A 27,392-nucleotide genomic window follows, 5' to 3' on the forward strand; every position below is an offset into this window, starting at 1 on the left:
CTGCGATGGCTCATGGCTTGTCTGCTGATACTACAAAACTCACCACCTACTCCCCCCTCCCTCGATTATAGAGTGGTGCGAGGACAGGCTGCCAGTTCCACCCACACTCTTGCATGGATACTTATTATATTAAACCAGATAACGCTTGTCGTGCAGTTTAACACATTGTAATGAAGTTAGCGACGGGTGGAAAATGATTTCAACAATGGTGTTTCTATTTTTCGGCCTTTTTCTTCTTGGCATCAAAGTGGAGTCGAAAGCAGTAACCACAAAGGTTGGATGTATACTTTATGCAGATCCGTTATCTCATATATTAATTTTCTGAGCAATGTATTACTCATATTTAGCACTAGAGGCAGGGTTTGTTAACTGCATGGTCATGTGCTGGTAATGCGAAATTAACGTAACGCAAAAGGTACTGAGCATGTGGGCTAAGCTGAAAACTCCATACAAGTCTATATAGGTCAACAGAACTCTATATCCATGCATGCTGGCTGCATTTGCATAATTTTTTTCAAAAATAGTATGATGGTATATTCCATTAGGTAAGTCGTTTTTAAAGATGTTTTTTAATCATTCAATGTGACATTTTCACTTATAGTTAGAAATCACTCCTCGAAGCTGTCTGGACTACCTAAAGAGAAGTATAAAATCCAATGGGTATTACACCATATATGACTTCAAGCGTCGCGACTTTATAGCAGTTTATTGCGACATGACTTCGGAAGTTGGCTCAGCCTGGACTTTGGTGTTATCTTACACCTTGAAGAACAGACACTTGCAACAATTCGCCACGAAATCATTACTTGAAGACGCTCCTGTGAACGAGAACTCGCCTAATTGGAATCTCTACCGTATGAGCCTCTCCCAAATGACTCATCTGAAGTCTCAATCTACTCACTGGCGAGCAACCTGCAGTTTTCCCACCCACAAAGTCGACTACACCGATTATGTCAGAGCGAAGTTTGCGGATTTTGACATCATGACATTTCAGGGCTATGGCATCTGCAAGAAGGTTGAATATGTAAATATCCGTGGTCATCAATGCGCTCAATGTACTTCAAGATGGTGGCAGGAAAACAGTCGATATCATCCTCACATCGACAGTAATTGGACAGACGGCTGCCAGTTACGTCCTCAACAAGGTTCCACCTCAAGTGAGAACAATTTTGGCCATTATGTCCAAGGAGTCATCAACAGTAAATTTCGTTGCAGTGCTGGTCCTCTTTCTACTACAAACTGGTGGTTTGGTGGATATTTGTAAATACCACTTTCTAGTTTCTACTATACAGACTGCTTAGTTCTATAAATAAACGTTGTAAATTGTGATAACTGATATATACTAAGTACCTTTTTGTTTTGTATGTTTCTACCGATAATAAATATTTGGAAGACCATGTTTCTTTTGATAAAAGCACTATTTTATCAGTATCACTTTCGAATTTTGTCAGAAATTTATCAGAGGTAACCTCGTTGGATTCTATGATTTTTAATAGCGAGAACTCTTTTCTCTTGGATGCTTTAACAAACAGCAATTTTCATATATCTTTATATAAGTCCGCAGGCTTTGGTCATTGGATAGCAGCATTCAGGACTGCATAAAAGATTTAATTTTTCGCGGACAGCAACAATTAGAATAAAAAATTGCTGCACACCTGCACTGAAACTATGTTACAGCTACATATTTCGTATTGTATAGTCAGACATGTTTGTTCAAAATGTCTAAAATGAATTCATGTCTAAAGTGAGTACAATAATTTACAACTATACCGAATGATTTGGTCACCACTTGATTTCCTTGTTGGCTTTATACTTCAGGTAATCTTCTTTCTTAAAGTATGAAATTTCTGTTTCGTGCTCTGCGAAACAATTTAGTCTAAATTAGAATCAAACCGATAAAATGACGTTTCGATAATTATTTTTATGTCATTCTTGTAAAACGATCTATATCTTCGTCCAGTTCCATCCATTGAAAGTCTTCCGTCATAAGTACATGGTACGAGGCATTATACTGATAAAATACATTGCACAGAGAAATCTGTACCGTAAAGAATATAGTTATTAACTAGCTGAGATTGTAGTTCTGAGGCGAATTTGTTTCGCTAATGATTTTCAAAGTTTTAGGAATTCGTAGTAATCCAATATTATGGCTGCTTTTTCATACGTCATAATTTGCAATTAGCGCCCAATATTAACATTTGAATTAAAGATAATTGCATTGATAGACTCGAGTTTTATAATATTCTTTGTATTTGAATAAATATAATCGCATCGTTTTAAGTACCGAATTTAAAATTGCCCTGCAGCAATTTATTTTGACAAACGCTGAATTTCAGAATTAAGACTTTAAGTATATAGCTATATAGCTATTGTATAGTCGACGCTTACCAATGCCGTTTTTTCTTAGTGATTTTTCTGGATTCAGCATTAGCTTATCATCATCTGTAGTATTTATTAAAGGATCACTGGTCTGCAATGAAGAACACGGCCATGACTTATTGTAAAAACTGGATATCCAGTATGTCAAAAAAGCATACTCGCTGCAAATTTAAAGGCCATTTTTTCAGTTCGGGGATTTATAGAAAAAAGTAAAAAGCCCACCATCCTTTGCGCGCTTAAAGTTCTGAAAGACAACCTTGAGCTTGTGGTATATGCTTTCAAATATCCAGAAAGAAGGTTGACCCAGAATTTAAAAATTGAATTGACTCGCGGGTTAGATAAATACCTTTGACCCATGTGCTTTGTACTCTATTTTCAGTGTATCTATATTAATTAAAATAAGTGTCTGATGGCAATCTCCTGAATCACCCAGTTTTTCTATTCAGGCTGTTGATACTATAGACTACACAGGCTAATGCATGCATAGTATATTATGTATGCCTGCCGGTATGTAAATGCTGTATACAGTATGATATTGTATACAGCCTGTATAGTGTGCATGGTGTATATTATCTGTATAGTGTGCCTGGTGTATACAGCCTGTATAGTGTGCGTGGTGTATATTATCTCTATAGTGTGCCTGGGGTATATAGCCTGTATAGCGTGCCTGGTGTATATAGCCTGTAGAGTGTGCCTGGTGTATATAATCTGCATCTAGTGTGCCTGGGGTATATAATCTGTATAGTGTCTATAATCTGAATACATTCATCAATTAATCATGACGCATTTGTGCATTTGCTATGATAAAATGAATGTGCCCTTTCCTAAAACTCTGCCCTAACTGCCCTAAAATGCTTCCAGCACCCCTGAATGCACCTAAACAGTTCAAATTCTAAGACTCTAGATCTTTGGTTTGATTTTGATTTGAAAAGAAAGTAATCTATCTATCACTAATATATAAATAAGGCCTGCCCAATTATCATGCTGGCTATGCCACTGGCATGAATGCCTTTAATATTCAGAAATAATCTATTATGTGTTGAATATTTGGTAAATTCACTTGACTTTGATGTTGTACCTTTTTAACAAAAGTGTAGGTAATAAAGCATCATGACCAAGCATGTGTAGAGAGTGTAGTGTTTGCATACAGTGTTTAAAATAAAAAACTATTTTTTTCGTCTATACATAGATATTGCAAGGCATTTGAGAGGAAAGAATGTGAAATAGATATGCATTCTATTCAACATGATCAATCCTAAGTTGCAAATTGGAAACAGTAAGGTTTAAGATGTAATTGGCAGAAAGACATTTTGATCAGTCAAAGTCTAATATTAACTGTGATAAACAACATTACGTACCATAGGCAAATGTTTTAAACGGTGGTGGCAAAATTGAGCTTTTCTTGATCTCTACGAGAAAAGAACAGAAGTTAAATTACCGTAGAAGTGCAATACAATGAAATTAAAAAATATATAGTCACTTATATAAAGCATATTTCTCTATTAGTTGTTAGGATTAAAATAGAGGTGGCCTTCTATAATACAACACGTTTATATTCCTTGTACAAGGCTTCATATTTTTGCCATTCAATGCAGGATGGCTATCAATGAACTATAGAAAACTGAACTATAGATAAAGCTTGCTTTAGTTAGGAAATCAATCTCACATACAGACTGTAGACTCGGGCAATTCTGCACTCAAGATGAAATTAGGTACATAGTCTCAGTGCGCCCAAGGTATGCAGTACAATTTTCAAAGTAGACCCAACCAACGCATGCCATATACTATATGGTATCTACCATCTAATGCACTATATAGTGTGCTGCACTCCGCCCCAACAAGGCTGCCCTGCAAAATGTTTGTGAACCCTAATTAGAAAACTGTACTGATTGTAGGGGGGGGGGAGAGGTCTAAATCCTTTTCCTTGAATGTGAATGGTACAATTATAGAATGCCATGCCAATAGTGCATTATGTTAAAAATCTGTTATAGACAATCAATTTTAGTGCATTTAACTGCCCTGTTCTTTAAAAATAGTGTTGCTGAGCAGTCAGCCACAGATGCCAGGGCCAGGGAAAATCCATGTACACCTATGAACTGGTATATTCATATCTTGGACAATTGTATCTCAAAAAGTATTTTACCACACCTGCAGTGATTAAAACTTTGAACTCTTCAATGGATATATCCAAATCGACGTCCCGCAGGACAATTGCCTTCATATTTCTATACTCAAAGGAACGGACCAACCTAACTGTGACAGTCGCCATCACTGGTCAACAATTCTGCGTTTCCACTTGCAAAACCATATTTTCCCTTCGATTACAACACAAGTTACACAACACAACAGTGCAGCTGACTGGCGCCCCCCCCCCCCTTAACTGTCACGCCCATAAATAGACGGCATCGCCCCAGTTATTCGCCGTTTTCACGTCGTCTTTGATCCGTCCTCAAGCTGAATCGGACTTTGGCATTAAAATCTCTTAAAAACTTTACAAGGCCATCATCATTCATTGAAGAGGAATACCGGTCGACCTTCCACTTCCACTGAACTGGTTCAAGTTACCGTAACAAAATTAACAGACATCCACAATATTTTTTATTCTCTACACTATATTTAAAAGAACCATTCATTCAGTACACTATTCACTCTCTGTATAAGATTTGTAAATTGTATGGTTAAAAATTATCGACATGAAAAAACATTCTTATCTGGCGAATAGGGGTGAATGACTTATTCATAGGGCATGCACTTGAGCTAAGAATTGTCTTTATAAATTACATTTCACTATTTACAAGAATATACTTTTTCGTTTGTTAGCGTTACATGTACTCTGGAATCTAATAAAATCAATCTGCTTTATGACAATAAAGATCCTTTAAAGCCTTCAGTTCCTCAATCAATGTTTTATTTTGGTTCTCCAACACAGCGACTCTGTTCTCCAAACACTTCACGTATTCCTTTTTCTTCCTTCGACACTCTTTCGCTGCCTCCCTATATCATGTAAGCAGAAGACATGACGCATATATTCAGTGTACTGAACTGGACAGATCCCAAGTTCTATACCACGGGTTTTTACGTCAGTAAATTGCATGTCAAGTTAATAAAATTAGTTGCCCATATAAGAAATTTGCACGACGAAAAAGTCCTTATGGCTTTGACCACTGGCTTTGACAAAACAATATTGCTACAATTTTATCAGCAACTATCTAAAGCTGCTACAAAACAAACGCATGAAAAAATCTAATATCGTACTTTTTCCTCTGGTAACGTAAATAATAAGAAATATGTCGTCTCTGAAATGAAAGGTATCCTTACAAGACGAATTGACACTCTTCTATCCCTCCCCCCCCCGTATCGAAATTTCCTTTTATAGTTCCGCTACAAAATGTTAGTCATCAACACAGTCATTTTAGATGAAGGTATTTTGGATGAAGTGAGAAAACGTTTGGAGATCCCTTTGTTTATTAGGAACGTCATTCTGAAGACTGCGATATCTGTCACGGGATGAATTCGTAATTTAAACAACTTCAACTAACCTATTCTTAAGGAGTCTCATTTCGCGTTTTCTAGTAGCATCCTCGCCGCCAATAGACGGTGACTGTAGAGCCGATCCAGTACTGAGTACAACAGCATTAGCGGGAGATAACTGTCCACGTACGGCGTACCCTTGGCTCGCCGGGATGGCATAGACTGTTGCACCATTATTGACACCCTGCAAAGTAGAAGCAAGCAAATACAATTAATATAAAATTACAGCGTCACTCCTATTGTTTGGAACTTGAAACCTCCGTTTTTTTTCCAGCAAAGAAAGGATACAATAACAAGCAATACAAATTATGTATACGTATACAATGCATAAATATTACCATCATTGCAACTCGAAGTATCACCCAGACTCGAGAAAAAGCGTAGATCACATACTGTGAACAGATTATCTGTATATAGGTAGCAAACGTGCTATAAAACACGTTGCTGACGTAGTTTCAGAAGTGTTGCCTATTATATTACGTTGATTGTGTAGTAAATAATAGTAAATATGCCAGGGATGAGATTATGTATCAGCGAAATGACTCCAGAACATAGTTATCTTATATATCAATGCTTTGCAAAATACATCCTGTCATTAAAAGCTGTTTTGTGCCAAATATTCAGAATATTTTCCAATCTTTTGAAATTTCTGCATATCGTTACACGAAAATTCCGAATGCGTCGTGTGAATAAAGCCTGGGCCGAACCCTCGAGAATCTGAAAGTATTTATTTACAGCAATATTTGGTAAGAGCACATATTAATAGCTTGTGGTCACACCATGTTAGAATATATAAGGTCCAAGGCACATTAACACGAAGCAGCAATTAGCTGCAGTAATTCCGGTCTCTTCTTATTTCACAAATTCAGCTCAACTTCTTACAAGACGCGTAGCCAAATACTATATTTTATTTTCAGCAATTAGTGAGTAGTGACGTGGTCAGTCTGACGACTTGGTCCTGCTGTGCAAATTTTTAAGTTATCGTTATTCATTTCTTCATAAATTGATCGTTGAACAGACAATGGACGTTAAATATTAGCATATAGCGGAACTGAAGTGTCAGACTGGCTACGCAGGATTTATCTTGCAATGATCACTGCGGGACATTGCTTTTTATTTTTATTTAGCCTTATAGTTGATACTGCATGCCATGACTTCTATACTTCACACACGTATAACAACAAAAATATCAGGTTTTACATGTTTATAAACAATATATTAAAATTCATTTCAACAGCATAATGAAAAGGAGCATTAATTTATTATTCTTATTATTAAAAACCGCGACTTCAGTCTTAGAAGATGCGAAATTATAGTTTATCGTACAAAATACGCGGTTAAAAACGCCAAGCCACTTCTCGAAAGTCAGTTATACATGCTGTTCGAGGCTTCGAGCAAATTCTAATGTTTTCTTGTTGATTTTTTATGACGCACCTCTATAGACAAATGCTCTTAATTATTTATAATAACACAGACATTCTGAAAACATGTCTTTAGAGAAAAACGAAGGCTTGGCACGCACTTCATCTATGAGAAGAATTCTAGACTGAGAGATGGTTTTGAATATGCACTTAATAAAATTGCCTGTTTCAATATATTGTAGTCTGCAGAACATCATTTTGTGAGACGGTAATCGGTATATACGTATGCGAAGATTTTTTTCGAATCCATGATGAAAGACGCGGGGTCACAGATATGCAAAAATATATTAATGCCTAATGAGCATTTTTAATTTGTTCTTGAAATGAAAACGTGATTTAATTGTGATTTGTGGACTGCATTTTGCGATGAATTTACTTAAATCTACGAGTTTCTCGACTCAATGGACAAAATGTTCAAATTTTTACACGAGTTAACTTTGATACTTTCTTATTAAGACGTTGTGATAAAAAGTAAATTTAAACATAAATTTATTCTTTAATTTAATTTCTTTTCAATTGGCTTTATAAATAATAATCGTCAGCTGGGTTGTTTTTATAAACTTTTTGGTAGTTTGATATTTGGTAATGACGCTACTTTAATAGGGATAAAACAAAACATATCATCATGGCATAAAAGGAAGCCAATCCTTCATTCAATACTTAAGTGCCTTTGGGTGGATCTCCAGGCTCGCCAAACCTTTTTTCGTTAATTCTTTTCAAAAGTAAATAATAGTGCAATTTACACCACAAAACTATACTGTGACCAGACATACAATACAATATAGACCAGACATACAATCTGAAATAATGACGTTGAAGTGCAATCACAAATTCTTCTTTCAAGTTCTGTATCTATTTATGGGGAACTTTTTTTGCGCGGAAACATTTCCAAAATTTCTATAACAGCGGATATATGTTTTTAGAAGCAATGCTCAGGAAACAAAAATTTGATTCGCATGGTAATCTTTAAAAATTGGTTTTTAGTACATTAAAGAATTGTTCCGAGTTCCCGGGGAGAAAATTGTCCAGTTTGCCGGAGCTTCGAGGAAGGTTAAATGTACCTTTAGTTTTACTTAGTCAACGCGTTGAAAAATATCGAAACACACGAGAAATCTCTGAAATATTGATGTTCGAGAATAAAGAGAACGTTCAACTTAAGTTTCATCTTAAAGATAGGGTACTATGTTTATACGATTCCTAACATATATTTTTCACAACATTCTTGTGGGGCTTAGACAGTACATTAATGTACAGGCTACAGCTTGCATCAAAAAGTAAACAATCTCGAGACCCTGACCGGAAGCTATAAGGGGATACGATCCAGACAGTCAACTCAGATTTGTGGTTGCCTTTGACAAATTGACATATCCATATTAATCTACACTAAAAACACTGTGAAAGTCATTCAGTGAAAATCATTTTGGCCTTACTGTGAAATCTGATTCGAAGGATTTTGAGTCGTTTTCACGGAGACAATGTTTCAGAAAATTTGACAAACGTTTAGTTGTCAGCTTCGCAAAAGCGTAAATGTGGGAATTTGTTTTTTTTCCTGGCAACCTGGGAAATTAATTTCTGTCAAATATTTAAAAGCCTTTTCATTATAATACATAAAGCAGGCTGGGTTGTTACGTTGATTAGTTTAATAGAGTTATTTTAAAATTTGCAAAATGCAAAACACAAATACAAAATGTTCCCAGAAGTACTTTTTCCACATCTGCATCTGATAAGACATGCCAACAAACAAAGATATCTTGCAAACTCAAGAAATGAGTTATAAGAAACACAAGATGAGATGTAATTATTCAAGCATGTTTCATCCTATATTTGTTGGTTCTTCCGTATTGTACCAACAGCAGTGTCTTATGCATATTTAAGTTAATTTAACTTATTACTCACCTCAACGTCTCCTGGGGCAGCAGCATAAATAAACTGTCCTTCTTGACCATTTTGACCAGCAGGATACTGGACAATGGTTGCAGATTGTCCAGAAATTGGGACAGTTTGAAGCGATGCACCAGAAAAAGCACCACCTTGTGTTGTAATCTGGATTCCTTGGGGTATTGTGACTGTTTGTGTCGATGTTTGATCATTGATCGCATTGGCAGGAATAGTTGCTACTCTTGCCATGACATGACCATTTTCATCCTCAACTTTTATCGATCCATCAGAAAGATCATCATATATTTTTCTGTAAAATATACCTCAAATGAGTCAAATAAACACTTTCAGTACATAAATACTTTCAAATTGATCTTATGATTTTTCTTTTGATGTTATGATTGTAAATAAACATTCTTTGTGGATTTGATTTAGTTTTAAAAAAAAAATGAAAAACATCATCATACAGGAGAATGCTGCCAACTGAAACCCTTGATACAAAGTCATTTTCTAATTCATGAAATAAAGTTAGTCATATAAGTTCATACCAGCTTCATGAAAAGAGCTTCATCAGGACTTTTTTAAACTAATATATTACATACACATTACAAAATGGCGAAATGCCAGGATCTAAATTCTATTGACAAGCTTGTTGATATGTAACTATTAACTGTTAGCCCTCAAATCCCGATGAACCCAAATATTCTGGCTTATTAATAAAAAATGTGGCACATTAGACAAATTATGATGAGAAGCAACATTTCCAACCTTGTGCTTTTTACATTGAATTCAGTGCTGTATGATAATCAAGTTGAATTTCACATGTGGTTATCAGGTAGCATGAAAATATGTTGCAACACATAAATATAGTTCTAATATTAAAGCACTTGAGAGAAACAATTACATTACATACAATACAGCCTCAGAATGAGGCAGTAGAGATTTCTGCCAGGTGGCTAAAGCAAGATGAAATTTCTACCTCAGTTTTGAAAATTGAGCAAATTTACTCTATTCAAAGATTAATTTCTGCAATAAATTGAAGCCGAAATTACATTATATGAAGTTGAGAGGTGAATTCAAACTGTCAAAAAAATTGTTCTTCTAAGTGCTGGATTGTTTGCCAGCAATCACATGGAAAAACAATCTTTATTTACCAATAAACTGTCAGTGTCAAATACACCAGGATATGAAGGTATTGTAAAAAAACACTTATTAATTATTACAGCGCAAATCGTTATTAAAATTCCAAAAAGGAATCACAGTAAACAAACAAACCTTCTTGGAAAACAGTTTGGTCTTTGATAGGCAACAGGCATCGCGTTTTCTCGCCTTGTTTTTTGGTAAACCATGCGTGCTGAGAAGCATGTATCAAGTAAGTTGCTTCAAACGATATCAGCACTTGTTTATCAAAACTTAAGAACGATAGCCACGCAAATATCTTCAACTGATGACTGAAATCAAGCGAACAAGCATTCATATTGCGTCATTGCATGCGTCACACAAAAACATCCGAATGGGAAAGATCGTACAAAACGATTTAGAAAGAAATACTTGATAATAAACAACTTTGGACTCGAAAATAGATTTAGATCTTGCTCCTTAAAGAATTTTACCTGTACGAAGGTCTTCTCGACAAAATATCGCGGCGTTTTTTCCCTTCTTCATCTAAATCGTCGTCTTGATCGATGACACCTTGGAATTGTATCGCTTGTGGTAGTTGTTGGATTTGCTGGGCTGATGAAGTAGCAGTTTGAATGACTGAGGCTTGAGCAGGTTGAATTACAGATACGGCTGTTTGTGAAAACTGTTGGGGGGATTGTACGACAGTTGCTTGTATTAAACTAGTGTTTCCTTGACTTGTATCTTGCACGGCTGTGAATTGCTCTTGGCTAACATTCGTCTGAGAGCCTTCTGTATCCGAAACGTTTCCATTCGCCGTATGATCTTGCTCGATTTGATCCATGTTTCTGGCGCAAATCCTAGTTGTTTACCAGCAATACAGGCTTCGATCGATTACTATCTCGATTGTTAATCGTTCTTTTCACACACAAATATATTCCTAGCCGTTCGCGTTGCCTAGACGAGAGGAAAGAACACAAGATTGACGGATAAAAATCGAGCGAATTGCATTGGCATGTACGGGTTGATCGAAGGTATTCATGGCAAGATTTTATTTGAGCCATATTGTGATCGTTTCAAATACTTTGTGAGAATTGAAAACCAAGTTGGAGAGTAAAATTTTCATTCTACGTCACAGTTCTACGTCACCTTATTTTCTGTTCTTTTCACAGAGTTGTTGGGTCATTCGTTTAGGATCGTTCTTTCCACGTAAAACAGCGTCACACGGCGCGTCACTTTGCAAAATGACTGCAATAAAAACATGCGGGGTGGCCCATCCTGTTTCGCAAGGCTCCTCGACACATGACGTCACGGAATTATTTTACGCAACTTTCTAATTTCAACATGGTTCAGTCGATGAACCGTCAACGTCAAATTAGTCTTTAGACGCTCTGTGTGATTCGATATCAATAATTAGAATGCTTCAACAGAAATAAGAAATGAAACTCTATTTTTACATTCGTCAAAAAGTAGACACAGCTAAAAAAAAATCAAGCGGAAACACTTCCCTATAAAGTCACCAAGCGCGACCACAGTGGCGCGACTTTACGGGGTTACTACCGTAATTGCGTAAAACAAGGCATAGGTCAAGTCTAAAAATAGGAAGACAAAGCGGTGATAACGTAGATATTTGATGAAATTAAAATAGAAGCGGTCCAAAGACAACCTTCAAGTTGCAATTGAGCAAGGTCATATAGTCCATATACACAGCGCATGTGAGAGTACTATATGGTGTTCCGATCCTGCTAAAATTATATTCATTGATATCGAATTGAAATTGAAATCGAAACATCGAGGCAGAACATAATAGCGCATAAAACATTTGTTCTTTGGTGGGCGATATCCTGACAGCCCATTGATAACCCCCGAACTAACCAATTATTTTAATTAATTTTGATTCGAGTTGTGACACGATAAAAAAAAACAAGAATGAGAATAAGTGGCCCCAGCTGGCAGCTGTCTTTATTTAGAGCTGTCTTTGCTTTCGCTTTAGGTATGTGCATTACAGCGAGTGTTCTGCGTTCATACCGAGATGTAACACGCTCACTCCCTGCCATAATGAAATGTAATAAATGAATTATTTCTTACATAGTCTGCAGCTGAAACCACAATCTGAAGCTTGCATGAAATGGAAATTTCTCAGGCTCTTTGCAGGGAACAAGAAGAACTGCACGTAATCAATACTCGCTTGGCTGAAAGTCAAGTTTGACCGGAAACGGTTACGACATATTAGTATATTTATGGGGTTTTATTGCACAGTTTTTAAAACATAAATCGTCATTTTTTGTTCATTCTTCTTTTGGGCTTCTTTCAAAAATGTTCAAACTTCTCCAGTGTTCTCTTGTGAAGATAACTGCATGCACATCTTTTCCTCATCTTGTATTTCCTTCAAGGCCCAATGACCCATCAATGCCATGAATCATGGTGTCCGACATTATTTTGAAATCGACCGCATTTCATTCCTCGTTGTCTGTTACTATTCACCACGTTATTTCTCATTGCCACGCGGTTTTGTCGACGCAATTGCTTGCCAGTCACTTGCCCTGCATTTGTGTGACAGTAAGACTTCTCTGGAAACGGTTTGGTGACATCAAAGTGAGGGACGGAACACTGGGCAGGGATTACGTACCCAAAAGATAGCCTGGAAACATTTGAAATCGCTGCGTCCTTCCATGATTGAAGCTTTTTGCTAACCACGAGATGTAGCAAGAGGAGAGATTTCACAAGATCTTCCATTCTTTTCTTTGTTGTGTAAAATTTTGAGTACAATGTTTCAGACGTGGCCAGACAAAAGATTTTGGATTTTGATATATCAACGCAGCCGGCTTCGAGAATTCCTTCAACCTTTTTCTCAGCAGCTTCTCCGTAAGGAAGCACGAGCTGGTTGTTCAGGTCTGAGGGGATCATTTGAGGAAACATTTGTTGTTCACGTGTCAAGATATTCGAACATATGCATTGGTCATGGGCCACAACGTCAAGGCACGTGCTTTTCTCCACAGGTTTCTCAGATGTCAAGCAATCGGCAACCATGTATTTCTCACGTGTCAATTTTCCAGGATGCATGAATTGGTCACGTTTCATATCAGAGAACATGTATTGGTCACTTGCGTTCATCGCACGATAATTCTGCGATGCTTCATGAGAATTTTTCAGACAAACTGCGTCACGCGTTATGCACACGTTGGGGGCATTCAACTGTGCAAAATCACAATAGATGATGGCGGTCGAGGTCTTCTTCGCCAAATCCTGGAAAACACGTATCATCTCTGGGACTCCCACGTGATTTTTCCCGTCGAAAGGAACAGTACTTTGCTGCATGTCGTACTGTTCGAATGGGAACTGGATGATTGGCAAACGTGTACGATCCTTGGAAGCATCTATTTTCACCATTGAAACGTCACCGGTCCATCTTGGTCCAATCTGCTTTTTAGGAAACTTCGTAAACTTAAAAGGGATGCCAAGATAAGGGGAATGCCTGTATCCAAAAATACAATAAACTTTTCAAGTTTCAGAGATACATAATTATATGCATCCGCCATCAGATCCAAAGTTTAATTCCAGCACTAATTAAGGCCTGCATGACACTTATATGTGCAGGGACGCTGGAACGATGCGAGGGCAAAGGGAGGCACATTTTGGTGAAAGGGCACTCCTGTAGCAGCACATAATGAAGAATGTTTGCAAAACATCGTCAGTTGAACTCGTGTTTCTCATTCCAAGAGAATTTCTGTGTCTTAGATTTTTACCAGACGATTGTGTTATAATTGATGTTCGTTTGTGGCACTCTTTGCCCCCCTTGCTCCTCCTGGCAAAAGGCAAGGGGGGGGGGGGCAGCCGCCAGTAAAAGATACAAGGCTGAATGGGAGACAATGGTGTATATATATATATGGCGGAAAATCCTGGAGCTAGTGTGACTATTGCTACATGTGACTTGAACTGTAAATGTTATGATCTACAGAAACGATGGCGGATTTCATTACGCGGATATTTAACGCATATTAGACGGGAAATTTTTTATGTTAAAGTCTCACGACATTTTGTTTTTATAGAATAAACCCGGTTCACATGTGAAATTATTTTTTGACAAATATACCATGTAACAAACAAATTTTTCATGTGTGAACGAAGAATTACGGCAAGTGCATTTGGACAAAAAATATACCCAACGTGTCAAAGAAAATTTGCTCGAGTAAAGAGGGCTTTAACATTAGGAAAGTCTTACCCATCTGCACTGCTTCTTGCCCTCTTCCGTGCACGCCTTTTGGACTTTCTCGAACACCTGCTTGTCTTTTGACCAACATCAAACCACGCTTCGTCTTTCTTCTGGATTTTTTCCTGTCCTTCGATCACGATGTAGTCTTGAAGCAGATCGTCCGGCTGATTTTCCCCGACGCTTGCATCCTTCTGATAATCCACCAGCACCCAATCATAGTCTTGATCGATCGTCACTCGCAAGGCACGTGGTTCGTCTTTACAAGCTGTTTCAGTTTCTATCCAAGATCTCAGGTAAGATGGTAATAAGCTCATGGATGTGACTCGATTTGATCAAACGGGTTCGTTCATTCTTTGACAATTAATTGCAACGATGCATTTTTGACGCTGACGTCACGATGCGCAGACTCATTATTGCGTCACTTGCTAATTAAGACGTTCGTTCGGAAACGATTTTAATCGTTATTATGTCATTATTTAACTTCTTATTTACATCTACATTTTACTATACAGAATGAAGAATAAATGCAAAGATTACAAGCAACGATTGTAATGACGTAAAATTGTATACATTTTTTACGGATCTTTCGACCCAATGGCCTCGTTTTTATGTTTGGCAGTTTATCATGAGATTCCCCCATGAGATTAAAATTGTATATTTCCTTTAGGAATTTGAATTTCATTTTTCTCACACTCCCTATAACAAGTAAGATCTTAAACCTAAAAAGCATAAAAAAGTGAATATCTGAGGTAGAAAAACGGTAAGGTCTGTTTTCGCCAGGAAACATTGTTATTGAGGTTGAAATGTATCCGCCATCTTTTCCGTTACTGTGAATAGTGGTGAATAGCGCGGGCCGATTTTCTAAATTTTCTTATGCAGCTGGTCCCAGACCAACCGATTATGACAGTCCTTGAAGCATCAATCACTATCGTGTCTTCTTCGTCTGTGGCGATTCACAACATCTTCCCTTTCTCTTGATCTTCGCCGCCCATCATTTGAAGAGCTACTGTCGTGCCGTCGTTTGCGTTTTATAGGTTCGTTTGGGATTTTCTCATATTTTTCTCTCCTTCTAGATCTGTTGTCTTCTTCGCTCGCGCTGTTTCTAGATTCATCTCGCTTCGTGCTTTTGTTTGTTTCCTTGTATCTATTCCGAGACGAGGTTTCGCCAACGGAACAATCATCGCCCGATTCGCTCCCATTTCTTCTTGCTCTCCTCTTTTTCTCTCGTTTTTCGTCTTTTGAAAAATCTTTTGACTTTCTCTCCTTATGTTTCTTTTTCTTCTTCCTAAACAGATGACAAGTGTTGTTGTTTAACTTGTTGTTCATTCGACACCTTCTCGACATTTTGGATGATCATTTTCACCTTTTCACATTTTTCATGATCACCGCCCTTCTTTTATCACTTAGGGCCTGTTTATATGATCCCGCCTAGCCGGGACAGTTTCCGAGATCCCGCTTGTAATACAAACACTAATTAGTGTTTATATGACCACTTTTCCATCCCGCACTTCTTGCCGGGATCCCGCTTAGACGGGACGAGAAATTGCCATATAAACACTCCATCCCGCTTGGCCGGGACGATTCGCGATTAACATACATTAGGAGCATGTGTATATATTGGCACATTTGTTTTCTACATTAAAACATGCTGTCGAAGGAACCTGCACTATAAAATGAACTGCATATAAACACGCCATCCCGCATAGGCGAGTTTCCCGGCTAAGCGGGATGAAAACATCCCGTCCCAGCTAGACGGGATCATATAAACAGGCCCTTATTTAACTTGCCTTAATGGATTATATCGTTTAGGGACGAGGGTTTTCATAATATTTTGAATGAATTTTATTCGGTTTCATAAACATAATTACTAAATCATGGCATTCTAAAGACGCATGTTGATATATCATGCCTGAAAATCTTTGTTTAATTTTGGTAGAGCTTCAGAAGGTGTTAGTATAACAGAATCGGCGTTTTTATTTTGATGATCTATGAATGAAGCAGTCAACAATCTGCATGCATTAAGAAAGTTACCTTTTTTTCTGTTCATCTCTATTTTCATCGTCACCTTTTTCAGTACTTGGTGTACTCGCCTTCACTTGTTGCTGTTAAATACAATCAGAGTCCGGTTATATAAAACCATTTAACTACACTTCGCATAGTTAAATCCTAGTTAAATCAGAAATACGCAACTTTGATTGGCCAATTCTGTCCTTAACTACATTTAAAAGTTAACTGGTCTTTTAAACAACTGGCCCTAGCACAGAGATATAGTATGTTTCCTTATTATATAACCTGTGCAAGCTAGAACATGCACGCCGTGAAAACAAACCAATTTAAAATTACCTCAGATTCATTTATCGGAGTAATTTTTTATTGGTTAAAACATCCATTTTTTGTTGTTTTTACCAAATAGAACTGACAAAAGGAGATGAATCTGAGATTTTTCAGAAGGTACTGTAACAGTACAGTATAGGTAAATACTAGATCAATAGCTAAATTACCCGAGTTCGTGTTTCCGGTTCTTTTACAAAACCATCATTTGGGCGAACGCTGTCCATCATTGCAGCTCTTGAACTATAATTTTGAAAAATATTTGGAAAAATGGCTGGTTGTCCTCTAGTACCCCACTGGGACACGTCTGAGACTTCAAAGTTGTTCAACACGCTTTTTTTTACGCCGGTGAACTCTATTCCCTTCTTGTCGTTTTCGTCGGCGCGGTTGTGAACTACACTTCAGGCTCTCACACACCTATTGCAAAAACCAACTGGCAAGCTCGCTGCGAGTAATTTGGTCCAATCACAATGCTTGACAGTTGATTTTAATTAGATGCAAACACTCCCAGCGAGCTTGCGAGTTGATTTTGCGATGCCTTTACTTCGCTTCAAATTGGTTTTAATTATGCCTATGGCGGCCGAGTTATCCTACCATCAGTCTCTAACATGAAAAAGCCTACATCATTGCAGAAATGGAATACCTGCCAAAACCCATTCCTTCCACTCTCTCGACATTCCCAGAATCCCTTTCCGTTTGACCTCGTTTTAAAGTCTCAGCCATTTCCTGGTATTAAAAAAATTCCGTTGGTCTTAGACAACTATATTACAAGTCTCATTATTCTGAATTCATAAATTATAAAAAATTGTAAAAAACAGATTAAAAAGACAAACTATACCTGTTTTGTCAGAGCAGATGTCTTTTTCTTTACTGTACCAAAGCCACTAAATTAATTTTCATAGCAACGTTTTAAAAATTGGGCCATAAAATTATATGACGAGAATGCATTGTAGACATGCAGCCCGGAACTGCGCAATAGATGACCTGAACTAGAATAATTTGCCGACAGAATTTTGACAAATATCTGTCACAACAGTCATATTCAGCATATTTAAAGACTTTTTTGAACAAATTTCAATCAATGTTCAAGCTATCTTTATATTCTTAAGGGCTTGGTTGTATAAAAATGTGTTGTCAACTCAGTAAAATCACAATGAAGCAAGTTGGGTTACCACAGTTTAAGTGCCAAACATACAGTTACACATGCAGTTAACAGTTTTGACTGCCTGACTAAAGCTGATTATATAATGTATTGATAACTACTTCAGCCAAATATATATGTATTTTTAATTACGAACAGAGCTGCAGCCATTGCTTCTTCTTCTAGCTGTTTTATTCTATTTCGTTCCTAAATAACATTAATGAATGTATTATTGTACATTCAGTAATAAGAACTTACTGATTGAGAGTGAGGTCTGTACGGTAAAATATCAAACCGAGGTCGTGCCGTATTGACCGAGTGATAGCGAGGTCAATACACCAAGACCGAGGTTTGATATTTTACCGTACAGACTGAACAGTCGAAGTTAGTAAGTTTTTTATTATATGGCATAATTCATGCAGACATTGTAATGATTAATTCTTTATGAGTAATTTTAATGATCAATCTCATTCGGGCACACGACACCAAAACATCGGCTTAAAGTGAAAAAAAAACCGCTCTATTTTGTAAAATAAAAATTTATTATTTTTATTTCAAATTCATTATTTTCCCTTTAAGAATTTAATCTGTTTTTCAGTTTAAATTTAGTCAGTTTTTGCCGTGAGTTTTGCCTTGTTTTCACAGGGCAATAAGAATTGCATATTGCCCGTGGGCAATACGGGGAAATCCGGACCTGTCAGCAGCCAATCAAATTGCAGAATTAACCAAAACAAGCGCTTGCCATATAATAATACTGTGTAATGACCAATGTTACAGTGGGACATGCAAAGAATGGTCTTACTAACATACTTTAAATCCTCTATTCCAAACTGGAAACCAAATATCCTGGCTAATTTATATATTGTACTGCAACATTCCAACAACAAAACAAGAATCATTTCTGATTTCAATTATCCCAGAGGCTTTGTTTCCTTGCCAGAGGAAAATTGTATGGAATTGCAAGGAACGAGATCTTGTATTATGTGCGAAATTATGATTATCTCGTTAATATATGTTAATTATGTAATTTATGTAAGCAACGTGCTTTTGACGTTTTGACAAGGGCAATATCGATGTAAATTCGTTGAGAAGCATTATAGTGATTACACATCAGAAATAGAGAACAAAAACCTTGTGATTTGTTGTGAAAACATTCTATCAAAGAATTTCCAACACGTGGCACCCCCGATGGGACAGTAGCGAACCTAAAGCAGCGATTTTGGAGGCGAAACTTAACTAAACAACACATTAACGATCTAGTGACATTTGCGACGACAATGGAGGAAAACGAAAGCGGTCCTGAAGCAGAGCTTGGAACTAAAATTATTCAACTACAAAGAGCGATTGAGAAGAGCGATCAAGTTCTTAAAACAGAAAAGAAACGGGTAATCCTAAGACATATCGAATGTTTAAAGGAAACAATATCTAAAGTCAACAAATTGCGGATATCAGTCGAAGCGACAAAAATTGCGGCGAAAATTAAAAGCGAGGAAATCGACAATTGGAATCAAGACATCGAGAGCAAGTTGGAAGAAGCGGACAGTAGGACAGATTTATTGGAGGAATGGTTACACTATCAAGACGCAGAGGTGGAGAAAAGGCAACTTGAGAGCAAGGCCATACAGGAGGATATCGAACGTGAGAAACGGCTGAAATTTGAACTGAAATTACACGAAGCGAAAGTAAAATTACAGAATGAGATCAAGTCTCCGGAAGTGAGCGCGTCGACAGGGACCGGAAGTGAATCCAAAGTGCAAGCTAAGTTACCTAAACTTCACATCACCAAATTTAATGGGACTTACGCAGATTGGCCTCGATTTTGGAGCTTGTTTTCTGAAACTATCCACAAAACAAGTGTTTCTCCTGTAAATAAATTCGCATATCTACGAGAGTTATTGTGTGAAAAGGCATCAAAGGCAATCGAAGCTCTACCGCACACGTCGGAGGGATATAACCGAGCGATTGTTATTCTTAAAGACCGGTTTGGAAAGGAAAGCGAAATTGTGAAGACCTTCGTGAAAGAGATATTGGACCTACCTCATCTTGCGACAGCTAATGCTAAGAAAATTCATGAATTCTACGAGAAACTGGTTTACTGTGTACAATCGCTAGAAACATTGAATCGTCTTGATGTTATTAATGGCACAGTACCTATGGTATTGGATAAATTACCAGCCATTAGAGGGGATCTAGTACGAAATGACTCGAGCTGGGAACAGTGGAACTTTGTACAGTTCACCGAAGCCCTACGACAGTGGACAAGACGCAATCCGGTCATGGAGGATGATCCACTTCGGAAAACAGATGATCAACATCGAAAGCGAAGACCCAATTTCCAGACCCAGCAGGGTAAAGGGGAACAGTTGAGCGGGAAGAAAAGATCTTGTGTCTACTGTGACAAATGTGACCATCGATCTTCGGAATGCGAGTCAGTTAACACGGCAGATGAAAGGAAGTCCATGTTGGCAAGGAAGAAGTTGTGCTTTAACTGCACGGGGCCAGCACACAGAGCTTCAGAATGCAGGAGTACAACTACATGTAAGAACTGTGGTAAACGTCATCACACATCGATTTGTAGTGAGATCAAACCAGCAAAGCCAGCGCTTTCTGCACATAGAGATGTAGATCAACAAGTGATCTACCCAACAGTACTAGTGGAAATTGATGGGATCCAGACGCACGCCCTTCTTGATACGGGAGCTGGCAGTTCATATGCTTCAGCAACATTGATTGAAACACTCCATAAGAAACCTAAGCGAGTTGAGTTGAGAAGAGTGGACATGATGTTAACATCCAAAACAACAAAGGTGGAAATCTACTCAGCAAAGCTCACCTCAGTTGATGGTAAGTTCACTACAGAGATTGAACTGTCGAAGGTAAACAAGTCCCAGCTGATGATGATAACAAACCCTGAATTCAAAAGTCTTTGTCAGAAGTATGACCACCTTAAGGAAGTTGAAGTTAACGAAGATCCGAAGAACAGAGATCAGATCCCAGTACATGTAGTTCTTGGTGCAAGCGAGTACGCTACCATCAAAACACGTTCAGCACAGAAGGTTGGACAACCTGGGCAACCTGTTGCAGAAAGGACCCTTCTTGGGTGGACACTCATGTCGTCAGGGAAAGAAGACAAAGATAGTCCAGTGTTATTTGCGCAATCAACCTCAAACGACTATGAACAGCTGTGTTCCCTCGATGTACTCGGACTCGCAGACAAACATGAAAATGACCAGGAAGCCGTCTATCAAGAATTCAAAGAACAGCTAGAGAGAGATGAAGCTGGATGGTATCAAACAAGCTTACCCTGGAAAGGGAACCATCCAAGTTTACCAACAAATGTGACAGGGAGCAATAAACGGTTGGAACATCTAGTACGGAAGCTAAAGAAGAACGAGCTATATGAAGATTACAATAACATCATCCAAGAGCAGCTGCAAAAGGGTATTGTTGAGCCGGCGCCCGAAATAGCGAGTGGAAACGAGTTTTACATCCCGCACAAGGCTGTAGTGAAAAAGGAGGCAGAAAGTACTAAGCTTCGTGTCGTGTACGATGCTTCAGCGAGAGAAAATGAAAGTGCCCCCTCACTGAATGATTGTCTGCACCCGGGACCAGCCCTTCAAAATCAACTTTGGGACATTCTAGTTAAGTCGAGATTCCACCCAATTCTTCTTACTGGTGATCTCGTGAAGGCATTCTTACAGATACGAATTAAACAGGAAGAGAGGGACTCTTTACGCTTTCATTGGAGAGAACCGAACAGCGATGTTATCAGGATCTATCGGTTTACAAGAGCTCTATTCGGGCTTACGTCGTCCCCATTTCTTCTAGCCGGCGTCCTTGACCAACACCTTAATTCCTGGAAAGCGCGATATCCTAAGCTTGTGGAAGAAGTGCAACATGGACTCTACGTTGATGATCTAATAGCTGGTGGAGTCACAGTTGAAGAAGTTCTGGAGAAGAAGACCAAGACAACTGAAGTGTTCGAGAATGCAACGTTTTCTATTCACAAATGGCACTCCAATGCAAAGGAGCTCGAAGCATCTGAGCAAGTACCATCTGAATCTGAAGAAATGACCTATGCAAAACAGCAGCTTGGCAGTGGAGGGAAGCTATTGGGACTGCCGTGGGATAGAGAAAGAGACACTTTCAGCATTGAATTTAGAGTAGCGGAAGATTGTAGAACGAAGAGAGATGTGCTTTCCCAGATTGCAAAGCTGTATGACCCGTTGGGCCTTGTATCCCCGACTATGCTGGTTTCCAAACTGCTCTTCCGTGACATTTGTGATGCCAAAGTAACCTGGGATGCAGAACTGCCTGGGCCTTTGCTGAAACGGTGGAAAGATTGGAGAAACTCCTTGCCAAGAGAGTATACAGTCCCTAGATCACTCACTCCACATCGCATTCCTGTAGCGGAAATCGAACTACACAGTTTCGGAGATGCAAGCTCGCAGGGAGTGTGCGCGGTGGTTTATGCTGTCACCCGTCAGATGGATGAAACGACGCAAGGACTTGTTTGTTCGAAGTCACGCATCGCGAAGCGAAATCTGACCATACCACGATTAGAGTTGATTGCCGGTCACATGGCTGTGAATATTGCGTCAAATGTTGAAGCGGCTCTCAGCAACTACCAGGTGAAGATCCACTGCTGGCTTGATTCAACTGTAGCGCTTTATTGGATACAAGGGAAGGGCGATTATCGTCAGTTTGTAGCCAACCGGGTACGAAAAATTCAGCAACACGATCAAGTAACCTGGCATTATGTGCCTACGTCACAGAATCCAGCCGATTTGGGAAGCCGAGGCGGGACCGTGGAAGATAACGCGATGTGGAAAGATGGTCCTCCCTGGCTCCACAACCATGGTGAGTGGCCTGCGGACGTCACCTTAGAAGCAACAGCAGAGACAAGAGCAGAAGCGAAAGTGAAGCAGGAAATCCTGACTGTGGTGCACACTGAGGAAGATGAGTTTGATCAGTTACTGGACAAATTCAGCCTGTTCAAAGTTCTCCGCATCGGGGCCTGGGTGCGACGCTTTGTTGATAACTGTAGAGTAAATGTCAACGAGAGAAGGAGTGATGCGTTGCAGACAGAAGAGATCGATGGAGTAAGACTATGGTGGATAAAACGAGCTCAGCTTTCAGCGCGTCGAGATGTCCGTTTCGAAGCCGATCAACTCCACCTCAATATCCAGTTGAACGGTCAAGAGGTCTTAGAATGTCGCGGACGCATGAGTGGGAAGCACCCGATCTACCTGCCCGACAATCACTCATTCACAACGTCTTTAGTCCAGCGAGCTCACGTTACGACATTGCATGGCGGGGTTGGGATGACGATGGCCGAGATACGAGAACGTTATTGGATACCTAGACTTCGTCGACTGGTAAAAAAGATAAGATCTAAATGTCATGGTTGCAGAAGGTTTCAAGCAAAAGCATTTGAGGCACCACCACCTGGGAAACTACCGAGCACAAGAACCGAAGGATCAACACCTTTTCAAGTACTGGGCGTAGACTTCGCCGGGCCGATTAAGTATCGCGTCAAAACCAATAAGGAGAAGAAAGCTTATCTCGCCCTATTCGCGTGTAGTTTGACGAGAGCCGTGCATATGGAACTAGTTAGATCACTGGAGACGGGGGAATTCATCAGATGTTTTAAGAAGTTTGTAGCAAGAAGAGGGAGGCCAGAATTGGTATATTCTGACAACGGGACCACGTTCAAGGCTGCAGCAAAGTGGTTGGAGACTGTAAGAAGAGATGAAAAGTTTAATAGTTATTTGGCGAAGCTAGAGATCAAGTGGCGGTTTAATCTAAGCCGGGCCCCCTGGTGGGGGGGACAGTTCGAACGACTCATAGGCTTATTTAAGAGGGCCTTCCACAAGTCCATTGGGAACGGAACATTGGAATGGTCGGAGCTGGAGGACGTAGTTTTGGATATCGAGGTAACTTTGAACAACCGTCCACTTGGGTACGTGGATGAAGATATTCAGCAGCCAGTTCTGACGCCGAACTCTATGCTCCAGATTAATCCGAACAGTCTACCTGAGTTGGAAGCACATCGTATAGAAGATGCGAACCTAAAGAGACGCGCCAAATTCCTGAAGAGATGCAAACAAACCATGTGGAATAGGTGGAGCAGAGAATACATTAGAAGCCTTCGTGGACAACATCGTCAAACTGGACAGAAGTGTTCGGACCATCCGAAGGTGGGAGATATCGTCATAGTTCAAGAGGAGAATCAACCGAGAAATCGTTGGAAACTAGCTATGGTAACCCGCCTCATATCGGGGAGAGATAACGTTACACGGGGAGCGGTGTTGAAGACTGGAAAAGGAACGCTTGAACGGCCTATCCAACATCTATACCCATTGGAGTTGTCTTGTGATCGCGAGGAGACCCAACCACTTAACCCAAACGCTCCTGAATACCACCCGAGACCAAGGAGGGCAGCGGCCGTGGAAGCAAATAAACGAATTCAAGAAATTGCAAATGATGAAGATTGAGAGAGTCTTGTGAACTTTGTTATCAATATTATCAAACATTAAAGTATAGAACGTTTTGTTTACAGTCGAATTAAGGAACATTCGAACTGGAGATGTAACATGTATATCTTCGAGAAGAATATACATGGGGGAGTGTGTGCGAAATTATGATTATCTCGTTAATATATGTTAATTATGTAATTTATGTAAGCAACGTGCTTTTGACGTTTTGACAAGGGCAATATCGATGTAAATTCGTTGAGAAGCATTATAGTGATTACACATCAGAAATAGAGAACAAAAACCTTGTGATTTGTTGTGAAAACATTCTATCAAAGAATTTCCAACAATTAAGATCAGTGATACAGTAAACTCAAGCTTGTTTGTTTGCATCTTATTGCACATGCCTGGATTTTGAAAAGGCCATGTTAATGGAAAAAAGATTGGTAGTTCAGCATGCAACAGAATTATCACTAAAGATATACCGTTTGTTGTTGTTTGACTTTTGTTTCTTTGTCTTTTGCATACCTATAATAAAATCATGCTATCATAATTCATCATGAAAAAAGTGAGTCAGGTTTGTACTGGGTTTCTATTAGACTATTGCATGCACACACTCTCCACTTACCACAAACCATGTTGCACCATACCTTGTTAATTCAAGTAGCAGTATATTATACTAAAATAAAATAACAGCCATGCTTTACTACCAAGTCAAATCTTTTCCTTTTTGCCATCTTCCCACAGGTGCCATTACAGAATGACCTAGGAGAAAAATTCCAATATATACATGGACAAAAAAGTTTTTGGAATGCAAACAATCGTAGTAAAACGTACGTCATTTGGATACATGTGTATGAAAAGAAGTTAGCACAGAAAATAATCTATGATGATATGGATACTGGATAGTTACATTTAAACTAGTTAACAAATAATGAAAATACCTAAATAATTTTCTCGGTGTTTGTCAGTTTTTACACTTTCCCATTCAAACTGATCCTTGCCACCTCGCACTCCACCTCGTGAGGGATGATGCATTATTGCTGATAATATTACTATACAAATTGCCTGATTTCTACCTACAAATCTTTATATATCATTTACACAACAACAAACCATCTCCTAATATTCTGACCACCATCTTGTAATTCTCTTACTCTGACGAGCCTGCGATATTATCGTTCAAAACGTCATGTTTCACGACGTTTTATGGATATATTTATGTTTTTGTAAACTAGGAAGGCTGCAAGCTAGGGTTTGCTGCGGGCATTATAAGCCAATAAAATAAAACTACATAGGCGCATAACAAGAATAAAACTTGTTACAATTTCACAAGTAGTATTCTTGTCATACGCCATGTAGTTTTATATGCCTGATTTTTTAATGCTAACAGCAATCCTGAACTTGCTCTAAATATAATCCACGTTTTTTCATAGAAATATGTGATCGCTAGATCCGTATACAGTATATACGATTCAACACGGCCGCTCATCTTGTAAATGATAGTGTTATTTTTACTCGCACGCTTTTTACCTCCGTCGACAGCACGGAAGCAAATAGTGATCAGGATTAACACGTCGCAAGATTGAAGTACGAGATTTTAACTTGATTCTCTTTAGACTTTTGCATTTCATTTGTGCCTTTAGTAGTTTACAAATCGACGCAATACGCTTCAAAATCGGGGTGTATATATCGCGCGGATATCAAGTTATCAGTTATCACTAATTCGGCTACTATTAGTTAAACGGCCAAATATCAATGAACGTGGATTATCTTTAAAAACACTAAACTGTGGCCTTTATCGTGTTTATAGTTTATCCTGACTGTACTATCTCGTATAGCACAGATAGATGAGCGAAATAAACTCATTGTGAAAAAAATTACAGTAGAAAGGCATGAAAACAATGGAAAATGGTTAACCTGGTTGCATTTGATTTTTGGCAAGTAGCTAGAAAAGTGCTCAAAGATCAGTGCCTATGTCATCGTATGAACAACATTGGCTTGGCTGGTGTAGTTCTTCATAGTCTTCTTACTGATTTTCTTACTTGCATGGCATTTATCAGGCCCTGCAAGTCCAGATATATAATATTACCAAGGGGTCTTAATTTCGAATGGAAATAATATACAACTTAAATTCAAGCCAAGAGGCTATCGGTCCTCTACACGTGGCAAGAGCATGCACCGGAATCACAAAGGCGTGTGTTCAAATCCTAACGTAGGATCGAATTTTTGTTAACTGTCCCTTGCTTGATTCTGAGTTGTGTGTGATTTTTGTGAATTTAGAAATTTTTAGCGCATTTATGTTTGGGTTCTTAGAAGTAAAGCGGCGGTATACAGCGGTCAGTGACGATAAGTGCGGTAAAAACTTGCAGAATGGCATGCGGAAAAGGAGGTTACCAGTTCAAGCTATGAATGTTCAAATCTACTTTGCTCCTCTGTAAGTTACTAAATATAACAACCGTCTATAAAAGTACATACTGTACTTTTATATTTTGGCTTCAGATGAAGAAATTCAGTTGTTCACCAACTGTTGTAGCCTATATAGTTTGCTAACTTTCAGTTGTATGAGTTCTGATTGCATGTTTTTATTACAACTTGCTTGCATGTATACACAGAATCTGAAGGCGTAAGAATATCAACATTTCAATTTGAGTTTTATTAGTTACATTTCAGTTTCGAGTTTTGAGTTTTTTTTTACTTTTCTTTGCTTTATGCAGCGGTGACTACAAATGCGGAAAAACTTGCAGAATGCGGAACAGGAGGTATACCTGTGAAAGTTCGAAACTAATATGATTCTATATATACGATTATGATTTTTGGCATTTCACTCGATGTGGGTAAATTCTAGAGGTTCCTTCCCGTTCGCTACCAGTTCCTTATACTGTTCCTGGCTTGAATTTGAA

The 27,392-nt window shown here is 38.6% G+C and overlaps 5 protein-coding genes across 5 annotated transcripts; 2 read left to right on the top strand and 3 right to left on the bottom strand.

The window, feature by feature from the left end:
* Nucleotides 1–4: 4 nt before the first annotated feature.
* On the top strand, nt 5–1,281 carry LOC114515756. The gene is made up of 2 exons (XM_028535051.1): nt 5–274; nt 602–1,281. Exons 1-2 carry the CDS (start codon nt 194–196, stop codon nt 1,262–1,264), a joined length of 744 nt encoding a protein of 247 aa, XP_028390852.1. The 5' UTR covers nt 5–193; the 3' UTR covers nt 1,265–1,281.
* A 198-nt stretch (nt 1,282–1,479) lies between these two features.
* LOC114515767 (UPF0538 protein C2orf76 homolog) lies at nt 1,480–4,675 on the bottom strand. The gene is made up of 5 exons (XM_028535063.1): nt 4,528–4,675; nt 3,738–3,788; nt 2,726–2,763; nt 2,389–2,470; nt 1,480–1,859 (listed from the first exon to the last, which is right to left on the bottom strand). The coding sequence occupies exons 1-5, from the start codon at nt 4,646–4,648 to the stop codon at nt 1,783–1,785; spliced, it is 369 nt and encodes a 122-aa protein (XP_028390864.1). The 5' UTR covers nt 4,649–4,675; the 3' UTR covers nt 1,480–1,782.
* A 296-nt stretch (nt 4,676–4,971) lies between these two features.
* LOC114515899 (cyclic AMP-responsive element-binding protein 1-like) lies at nt 4,972–11,589 on the bottom strand. Its single transcript, XM_028535220.1, has 5 exons — nt 11,478–11,589; nt 10,823–11,285; nt 9,228–9,519; nt 5,919–6,094; nt 4,972–5,373 (listed from the first exon to the last, which is right to left on the bottom strand). The coding sequence occupies exons 2-5, from the start codon at nt 11,170–11,172 to the stop codon at nt 5,229–5,231; spliced, it is 963 nt and encodes a 320-aa protein (XP_028391021.1). The 5' UTR covers nt 11,173–11,285; nt 11,478–11,589; the 3' UTR covers nt 4,972–5,228.
* A 3,401-nt stretch (nt 11,590–14,990) lies between these two features.
* LOC114544714 (multiple myeloma tumor-associated protein 2 homolog) lies at nt 14,991–25,634 on the bottom strand. The gene is made up of 9 exons (XM_028563295.1): nt 25,434–25,634; nt 25,200–25,254; nt 24,975–25,017; nt 18,171–18,220; nt 17,711–17,756; nt 17,516–17,598; nt 17,043–17,115; nt 16,573–16,643; nt 14,991–15,826 (listed from the first exon to the last, which is right to left on the bottom strand). Exons 1-9 carry the CDS (start codon nt 25,525–25,527, stop codon nt 15,460–15,462), a joined length of 882 nt encoding a protein of 293 aa, XP_028419096.1. The 5' UTR covers nt 25,528–25,634; the 3' UTR covers nt 14,991–15,459.
* LOC114544609 lies at nt 18,884–24,850 on the top strand. The gene has a single exon (XM_028563226.1). It carries the CDS (start codon nt 19,291–19,293, stop codon nt 24,508–24,510), a length of 5,220 nt encoding a protein of 1,739 aa, XP_028419027.1. The 5' UTR covers nt 18,884–19,290; the 3' UTR covers nt 24,511–24,850.
* Nucleotides 25,635–27,392: the final 1,758 nt, after the last annotated feature.

This window comes from Dendronephthya gigantea, unplaced genomic scaffold, assembly GCF_004324835.1.
Source record: "Dendronephthya gigantea isolate DGI-Jeju-01 unplaced genomic scaffold, DenGig_1.0 000000F, whole genome shotgun sequence".
Lineage (NCBI taxonomy): Eukaryota > Metazoa > Cnidaria > Anthozoa > Malacalcyonacea > Nephtheidae > Dendronephthya > Dendronephthya gigantea.